Source organism: Sinocyclocheilus rhinocerous, unplaced genomic scaffold (assembly GCF_001515625.1).
Source record: "Sinocyclocheilus rhinocerous isolate Xijiao unplaced genomic scaffold, SAMN03320098_v1.1 scaffold864, whole genome shotgun sequence".
NCBI lineage: Eukaryota > Metazoa > Chordata > Actinopteri > Cypriniformes > Cyprinidae > Sinocyclocheilus > Sinocyclocheilus rhinocerous.
This window is the reverse complement of record NW_015645567.1, coordinates 66,448-75,655: the sequence shown is the minus strand read 5'-3', so window position 1 is coordinate 75,655 and position 9,208 is coordinate 66,448. Positions and strand designations below refer to the sequence as shown.

Sequence of the window (9,208 nt, the reverse complement as noted above, 5' to 3'; positions counted from 1 at the left end):
TGCCCTATTTTTACAGACTTTTCTTAAAGTGTAGCACACTAACTACTAATACACTGCTTAAAACTATAACTTCAGAATTTGTAGTTTTACTAGTTTACTAGCCAATAAAAAAAACTTAAATTGTAATTGTTCAAAAATGTGTAAGTGTTCAATAATTCAATGTTGTATTTAAAAATACAGTTATATTTTAATATTATATTACCTTATATTTATCTAAATTAACATATATAAGATTTTTTTTTTGCTGAGACTTGATGTAGTGACACAATTTTGCGTCATAATTACACAATGATGTCATCGTGCAATGACATCACAACGTCATTTAGCAACTTTTAGCAACAAATCGACCTTCCTTTAGCAACTTCCCCTGAAAATTAGTTGGCAACACTGTCCAGGACAGAGACGAGTCTGCTTACAGACAGGAGGTTAAAAAGATGGCTGTCTGGTGCTGTTATAACAGCCTGGAGCCGAACACACTCAAAACAGTGGCGATGATAGTGGACTTCAGGAGGAACCCCCCCTGCACTCCCCCCACTCACCATCATGGACAGCACTGTGACTGCAGTGGAGTCATTCAGGTTCCTGGGCGCCATCATCTCTCAGGACCTGAAGTGGGACATTCACATTGACTCCATTGTCAAGAAGGCCCAGCAGAGGCTGTACTTCTTTCGCCAGCTGAGGACGTTCAACCTGCCACTGATACAGTTCTACTCTGCAGTCACTGAATCGGTCCTCTGCACTTCTGTAACTGTCTGGTTCAGCTCAGCTACCAAATCTGACCTCAGAAGATTGCAGCAGATAGTCGGGACTGCTGAGCGAATCACTGGCACAACCCTCCCCACTCTCCAAGAAATGCACTCATCCAGAGTGAGTAAAAGAGCTGATAAAATCACTCTGGACCCCTCACACCCGGGCCACTTCCTCTTTGAACTGTTGCCATCTGGTCGGCGCTACAGAGCACCAAGATCATAAGATCAGTTTCTTCCCTCAGGCAATCCATCTCATGATGAAACATGTAATACACAACACTATTATTCATTATTTATTTAACACACCATTCTTTTTTTTACATTTCCTTGCATTTGTACATAACACCCCTGTACACACAAATACCATCTATTGTTTACTTTGTATATTGTGAATTTGTTTTTAAATATTTTTTTGCATATTGTTATTTCCTATTTACTTATTCTATTTTTATTCTTTTTATTATCTGTCTAGTCACTGTCATTCTGTTTGTGCTGTGGAAGCTTCTGTCACCAAAACTAATTCCTCATATGTGTAAACATACCTTGCAATAAAGCTCTTTCTGATTGTGATTATTAGAATCAATATAATTATTATATTCATTATATTATATTATATTTGACATTATATTCTATTTCCAAGTATACACACATTTATTGCTTACACTCAAAGAATTAGTCTTGGTGAAGTAAAATTAAAATAAAATAATATAAAATTTATAAAAAAAATAATAAAAAACAACAGATAATAAAATTACACACAAACTAGATAAATATGTATGTACAAGATTATCTATATACAGATAGAATTATGCAAGAATTATATATATATATATATATATATAAACAGGATTTAATAGAAAACATAAGTCGACATCATTTTAAAGTCAGTTTAATTTTTAGAATTTAGAAGCAACAACACAGTATACAGCACTACATGATTTAAGTATTGAAAATAAAGATATTTATAAAATAAATTTTATTATTATTAAAATAACAATTATTTAAAAAAAAGAATAAGCAACATACGTTACAAACGTTCTAAAAATGTTTAGTTTGACTTACAGTGAAAAAAACGCCCACAACATGCTCACATCTGAGTGTGAGTGTAAATTCTCATCAGATCATGACTCCATCTAATCTATGATGGTGCGAGCTGTAAAAGTGCTGCTATATTTGCATACTGAGCCACTGTGACAGACCACTGAACATTTTCTTGGTGACTCTAAACTGCCGGCTCAAACTCCACCCTGGTGAACTCCCAACTGTGACAGCAGCTCACATTAACCTCCAACGTAAGTTAGTCGTCTGGGCTGGTTTATGCATTACAAATCCTCGTCAAATCCCCCAGAGTGATTCAGATAAAAGACTTTAAATAAGCATTCTACTGCTTACGTAAGCAAACACAGATTATACATTCTATTAGGTCTCTTGATTAATAGAGTTTCCTTATAGAATAAAAACAAAGTGTTGTGTGTTCACCATCTTCCACAATACTTCAACAATTTCAATCAATTTCCCAGTTCGTTGTCTGAATCAATTGACGTACAACGTAGTGCAAACAGACTATTTGTATGCACAAAGGTGCACCAGAAGGTCTGTTTCTTCAATGTATGTGATGGAGGGAGGTGTGGCTTGCACGAGAGGATGGTCAGATAGGAGGAGGAGCTGCAAACGTTTGCCTGTTAATGTTCATCTGGCTGTGAGGAAGTCACCTCCTCTTCTCTCCTCTCCTCATCAGCCAAGCTTCTAGAGGAATCTGATGTTTCAAAACCACACGCCAAAGGTAAGCCAACTTTAGTTTTATAATACATACTCTGTTGGTCCTTCTCAAGTTTTGCATTTGTCTTCCTGTACATTTTTCTGTTGCATCTGATAAAGTTGAACCACTTCAGCTGAGGCAACTGTCTAGTCTTACTTAACTTCCCTCATCTGAGCTAAACCACTGTACAGATTAAGCTGGTGGGAGACTTCAGACTTGCAGTCTGATCACGCACACTCATGATTTAACAGGCCACTTTTATTGCTCTTGGTCTCCAAAAAGGGGTGTGTGAAAAAGGATTTCCAGGAAGGAAACCATATCTGCTTTGGCAGAGGGGCTCGTGAAGGAAAGGCAGAATGTGTGGAATGTTGAACGTACCTTTTGCAAAGAAACTGTGTTTAAATGCACCTCGGACCATTTGAGCAGCTTTCACAAGAGTTTCAGGGTCATTTCTTTTTGTTTGTAGCAAATAGGCTTCATGTTTCTGATTCCATTTCATTGTAGGGGAAAACGGAGAGGACTCTTAGGAGCAGGAATTGTTATTTTTGTCATTTGATACTTGATGGTCAGACAATACGTGCAATGCTTTTGTTGAAACTGAGCTCTTTAGTTTTCTGTTGAAGTGAAACTTGTTTAAATGGAGTATCATTTGCATGTGTATAGTTTTAGAAGGCAGTCTTTCAGCCTGCAGGCCTGTTGAATACAGCTTGAAAACAGTGAATGACGTTGCCACAACATGCTTCCATTCTTGCTGTTTTGTGGCAATTGCAAACTGCACCACACTGCAGCGTGCATCACAAAGCAATGGTTGAGTTTATGATGCACGCTGTTTACATCATGAGTCATCACTTACTGAAGAGTTAGTCAGGGTCATTTAGGACAGAAAACGTGCTCACTTTGTGGTGAGCATGCTAAACGAAACATGCAAGAAGCAGAAATGTACAATGCTCATTTAATTTGTGCCAAGTTTGGTCTTTCCCCAATGCAATTGGTCAGTCTGCTGAAAAAAAGAGAGACTGCATTTGGAACAAAAAAAATTGGTACAGAAATAGAACTTGAAACTGAACTTTTATCAAATGATGCATGTCTATAATGACCTCTCATTGATTATTTAAATGCACATGCCTCTTTTCTTGCTTTCAGCATTAGCTAGTTTTTTTACGATGGCAAATGCATCAAAATAAAGGCGCAACATGCATCACAAAGCAGAGGTTGAGTTTATGAAGCATGCTGTTTACAACATGAGTCATCATGTACCAAAGGCCTTTTCAGGGTCATTCAGGACAGAAAATGCGCTCACTTTGAGGTGGGTATGCTAAACGAAACATACAAGAAGCAGAAATATCCAATATTCACTTATTCACTTAAGTTTGGTCCTGATCCAATGCAACTGGTCAGGCCACTGAAAAAACAGATTGCATTTGCACTTTGGTGTTGCTAATCATGCATGTCTATAATAACCTCACGCTGTTCGTTATCTGAATGCATATGCTTCCATTCTTGCTTTCAGTAGCTGTTTTGTGGAAAAAGCAAACTATCAAATGCACCAAAATAAAGGTGCAACATGCATCACAAAGGAGAAGTTGAATTTATGATGCATGCAGTTTACAACATATGTCATTCAGGGTCATTCAGGACAGAAAATGGGCTCACTTTGTGGTGAGCATGCTAAACGAAACATACAAGAAGCAGAAAGATCCAATTCCAACCAGACTGCATTTGCACTTTGGTGCTGCTAATCATGCATGTCTATAATGACCTCATGCTGTTTGTTATCTAAATACATATGCCTTCATTCTTGCTTTCTGCATTAGTTGTTTTTTTGGCAAATGCAAACTGTCACCAAAATAAAGGTGTGACATGCATCACAAAGGAGAAGTTGAGTTTATGACGCATGCTGTTTACAACATCAGTCATGTTGTAAGGCTTTTTCAGGCTCATTCATGACAGAAAATGTGCTCACTTTGATGTGAACATGCTTAACGGAACATGCAAGAAGCAGAAATATCCAGTACTCATTTATTTTGTGCCAAGTTTGGTCCTGCCCCAATGCAACTGGCCAGGTCGCTGAAAAAACAGATTGCATTTACACTTTGGCACTGCTAATCATGCATGTCTATAATGACCTCTCGCTGTTCGTTATCTGAATGCATATGCCTCCATTCTTGCTTTCAGCATTTGCTGTTTTATGGAAAATGCAATATGCATTACATTTAATGTTAAATGCACCAAAATAAAAGGTGTGACGTGTCACAAAAGAAAAGCTGAATTTATGATGCATGCTGTTTACAACATCTGTCGTCTTGCACCAAAGGCTTTTTAAGGGCCATTGAGGACAGAAAATGCGCTCATTTTGAGGTTAGCATGCTAAACGAAACATACAAGAACACTTAAAGGTTCCAAAGGCATTTTGCAGTGATACCATAGAACAGGACTGTCCAAACCTGTTCCTTGTGAGCCACTGTTCTGCAGAGTTTAGCTCTAACCAGAAACAACACTTTAACCAAGGTCTTCAGACTCGCTAGAAGTGTGTTGGAGCTAAACTCTGCCGGTCTTGGCCTTCCAAACCATTTTTGGGTTCCCCAAAGAACGTTTCAGTAACAGTTCCATTTATTTCTTAGTTTGAAGAACATTTGAATCATCTAAAGAACCTTTTTCCACTATAAAGAACTTTTTGTGCAATGGAAAGGTTCCATGGATGTTGAAGGTTCTTCATGGAACCATCAATGCCAGTAAAGAACCTTAATTTTTAAGAGTGTAAAGAAATTTTTATCTAAATCTAAAGAAACTTTCTCTACTAGAAGAAACCTTTTGTCCACTGGAAAGATTCCATGGAATTTTAAAGAACCTTTAGCAGCAGAAACATCCAATTAATTCTGTGCCAATTTTTGAGCAAAAATATCAAACAAAAAGTTGTCAAAACAAGTTTCAAGTTTCACACCATTTGTTATTGCTACCATTCCCCTGCTGGAAAATCCTGCAGAAACTAGTCGGCTAAAAGATGGTGGCTGGATTTTGAAAAACAGTCGTTATTTCTTCGTTTACAGCATGGTGATTACTCAAACTCATATGGTCTTTCTCATACTGTTTGATTTTTATTTCGTCATTGCTTTCCACAGATGGGAGAACAAGACCCCAGTGACAGGCTGAGAGGAGACCAGCCGAAAGAGACAAAGGAAAATGGCACGGGAAGTTTCTCCCAGTTCTCCTCAAGTGTACGAACCATGGTGCGCATTCGCCAGAAGTACCAGGCCATGAAGAAACGGCGTCTTGAGATAGCAGCGGTGTCGTCCCAGAGCTTCATGTCTCCACGGCCCACCAGCCCAAAGTTTTTCACCTTTGAAAATCTTCAAGACACCATAAACTCTAACCCCGCTTCCCCACGCAAGCGGAAGAAAAAGAGGAAGGCACGGGTTTTGTATCCGAGCAGCATTTTGAGAGCCGTACCCACAAAAGAGAGAAGCCGTGCAAAGAACTGCCTCTACTTGCTGTGCATCATTGTATTTCTACAAATTTACAACGCCATTGAGAACTTGGATGACCATGTGCTTAAATATGATTTAGACGGACTGGAGAAAACCCTTAAAAGGGAAGTGTTTGGCCAACAAGAAGTTGCAGAGAGCCTTCTGGGTCATTTACATGATTATTTGTCAACTTATGTACACAATAAACCTTTAGTGTTGTCGCTTCACGGACCTACTGGAGTTGGGAAGAGCCACGTTGGCCGATTACTGGCTCAGCATTTCAGCTCGGTTGTTGGCGAGGGCTTGGTGATGCAGTACTTCGTTCTGCACCATTGCCCAACAGACGACGATATCCCACAATGCACCAAATCTCTGGACTCTCACATCTCTGAAATGGTCACTCAGGCTGAGGAAGAGGAGAAGATACCGGTCTTTATCTTCGATGAAGTGGAGCACATGCCCAGGGAGTTGCTGGACACATTGCAAGACCTGATTCATCCTAAAAACAACAACGAATACTTAAACGCCATCTACATTCTCATCAGCAACTTGGGACATGAAGACATCACCAAGTTCGTTCTGCACAACTCCAGCGTCGCCGTCTCAGGCCGTCTGAGCTTGAGTCAGGAGCTGAACCCTTGGTTGCGTAGCTACGTTGAAAGATACCACATGCTATTTTTGGAGGCAGAGCTCCTGCCCTTTATGCTTTTGGAGAAGAGCCACGTAATGGATTGTTTTATTGACGAAATGTCCAGGGAAGGATTCTACCCAGATCGCTCCCATGTAGAAAGGCTTGCGGAAGAACTATCATACTATATAGTTGGCGAACGGGAATTTTCTCACACTGGATGCAGGCAGGTTGTGGCAAAAGTGAACCTTCTTTGAAACAAAATCTGCCGTGCAGATGGACAACGTGAGGAAAACATTATTAGTGCCATGAGAATGACCGTTTTGTCACATTTCATTGTGCATTCAGTGTAAAAAAAAACATTTGTTGTACAGTTGTACATAACATTTGTAAAAACAGAGGTATACAGTACTGTAAAGTTTGGGGTCGGTAAGATTTTTAAAATATTTTTAAAATAAATCTCTTCTGCTCATCAAGGCTGCATTTATTTGATTAAAAATACAGTAAAAACACTAATATTGTTTTCTATGTGAATATGTTAAAATGTAATTTATTTCTGTGATCAAAGCTGAATTTTCAGCATCATTACTCCAGTCTTCAGTGTCACATGATCCTTTAGAAATCATTCTAATATGCTGATTTGCTGCTCAAGAAACCATGATACATTTTTTTTCAGGATTATTTGATGAATAGAACGTTTAAATACAGCATTTATTTGAATACATCTTTGTAACTTTATAAGTGTATTTACTGTCACTTTTGATCAATTTAATGCATCCTTGCTGAATAAAAGTATTAATTTATTTGAAAAAAATTAATCTTTCTAACCCCAGAATTTTGAACGGTACTGTATTTTTCCTCATACTTGTACTGTGAAGCAGGTCCATGAAACAAGCACAACTCAAAATAACACAAAACAACATTCAATTTTTCTTTGTTTATTAAAATTTCTTAATTTCCACTGGAAAAATGAGGTACAAAGACCAACTTACTCAAGATTGTAAAATTAGTTATTATATATAATAACAAAATATATTATAGTAATATGGAAAAAACAGTTGGTATGTACAACGCATTGATATCTGTGCCCATAAAGAGTTCAATGCACAAAAAGCTCATTTGTACACCGAAACATATTCGAAATGGTTAGCTAGCGGCATTTTTTCCCACAATACAGAATTGCTTTCTAGCCATCAATGAGTGTGTAATAGATAGTGTTGCAAGCTAAAAAAATACGCATGCTGTCTCTGTTCAGTTTCCTGTGAGGTCTAAAGCCCTAGAAGTGCAACATCACTCTAATGCAGCATCCTGAGAAATAACCTCAACTACAACCATGCAAATTTATGATCTTTGCTCACCGACGCTATAAATCAAACGCAAGTGCTTAGGCATCACCAGAAAAATGCTCCAAGCTTGCAAATCTACCGCTACTTGTGTAATTTGGTTTGCTGCAGGTGCTCTACGTAAATATACGGCTTTCGTTAAATAAATTAGGTGATCTGCAAATATTTCCCTTAGAAGGCCAGGTCTTACGGCCGGTTGAGATTGAATCACTCAGCTCCCACAAACTTGCAAAAAGCATCAACATGCCGCTAAGTGTTTTTAGTCATCGAGTGCTAGTGTGTGATTGTAGGAGGGACAACATGAGGATTGGGTCCCTCTTCTTCTGTGTCTTTTGCTCTACGGCAGCTATGCTTCCAGTTCAAAACCCAGTCCTACTTTGTGTCCGCCGGTGTTGAAGTTTTTTCCGTCGATCAAGGCCGAGAGAGTGAGTTTCACCCCTTTACAATGGGAAAAGGGGAAAATAAGACATTAAAATATACACAAAGAGGTTAATAAACATCCTAAACAAATAAAACATTGGTCACAAGATGACTGGAATGAAATACTAGTGTATTACATATTGTGAAGTATATACCGTGTACTATTTAAGTTTTGAAATAGTATTTTGTACTTTTTTTGGCAAATTGTATGAAGTATGCAGAGAACACCTTTTAACAGTAGTATGCGACATTGCTGTCACATAATCTCGTGTTGCATGTTTAAATTAGTGAAATAAAAAAATGTAATAAAAATACATTGTAATCAATTTTAATTATATTTTTTAAAAAGTAGTTCACCCCAAAATGAAAATTTGCTGAAGACATTTACTCACCCTCAGGCCATCCAAGATGTAGATGAGTTTCTTCATCAGTACAGATTTGGAGAAATGTAGCATTGCATCACTTGCTCACCAATGGATCCTCTGCAGTGAATGGGTGCCGTCAGAATGAGAGTCCAAACAGCTGATAAAAACATCACAATAATCCACAAGTAATCCACACCACGTTAAGACATTTTTACTTTCAAATCATCAATTCTAGCAAGATTATTTGCCATAATCCACAATAACGCTTCCTCCAGTGATAAAGTCCATCTTCTGTTCTCCTCTCACATCAAAATCCAGCCACATATTTGTTTAGAGCTGTTTAAACGCTGCTTGATCTGTGCAGATTTCTCTCCTGATTCACACCAGAACACTTTCTCACTGGAGGAAGAGTTATCCAGTTAACAGGAACGTTTTGAGAACGTTATAAACAGACATTCTTCCAGTAACATTAACAGAATG

General features: G+C 38.2%; 2 protein-coding genes and 1 pseudogene across 2 annotated transcripts in view; 2 read left to right on the top strand and 1 right to left on the bottom strand.

Annotated features, from left to right (window-relative positions):
• Positions 1 to 7,288, top strand: part of LOC107706762 (N-alpha-acetyltransferase 25, NatB auxiliary subunit-like) — a 48,595-nt gene extending 41,307 nt beyond the window's left edge. The window contains exons 25-26 of the transcript XR_001636180.1: positions 4,941 to 4,944; positions 7,277 to 7,288. The gene's annotated coding sequence lies outside the window, so the exon portion shown is untranslated. The remainder of the gene's footprint in view (positions 1 to 4,940; positions 4,945 to 7,276) is intronic.
• On the top strand, positions 2,481 to 7,018 carry LOC107706764 (torsin-4A-like). Its single transcript, XM_016510571.1, has 2 exons — positions 2,481 to 2,532; positions 5,628 to 7,018. The coding sequence occupies exons 1-2, from the start codon at positions 2,509 to 2,511 to the stop codon at positions 6,855 to 6,857; spliced, it is 1,254 nt and encodes a 417-aa protein (XP_016366057.1). The 5' UTR covers positions 2,481 to 2,508; the 3' UTR covers positions 6,858 to 7,018.
• Positions 7,289 to 7,875: 587 nt separating the features above from the next.
• The window catches only part of LOC107706740 (voltage-dependent anion-selective channel protein 2-like), a 5,288-nt pseudogene continuing 3,955 nt past the window's right edge, over positions 7,876 to 9,208 (bottom strand).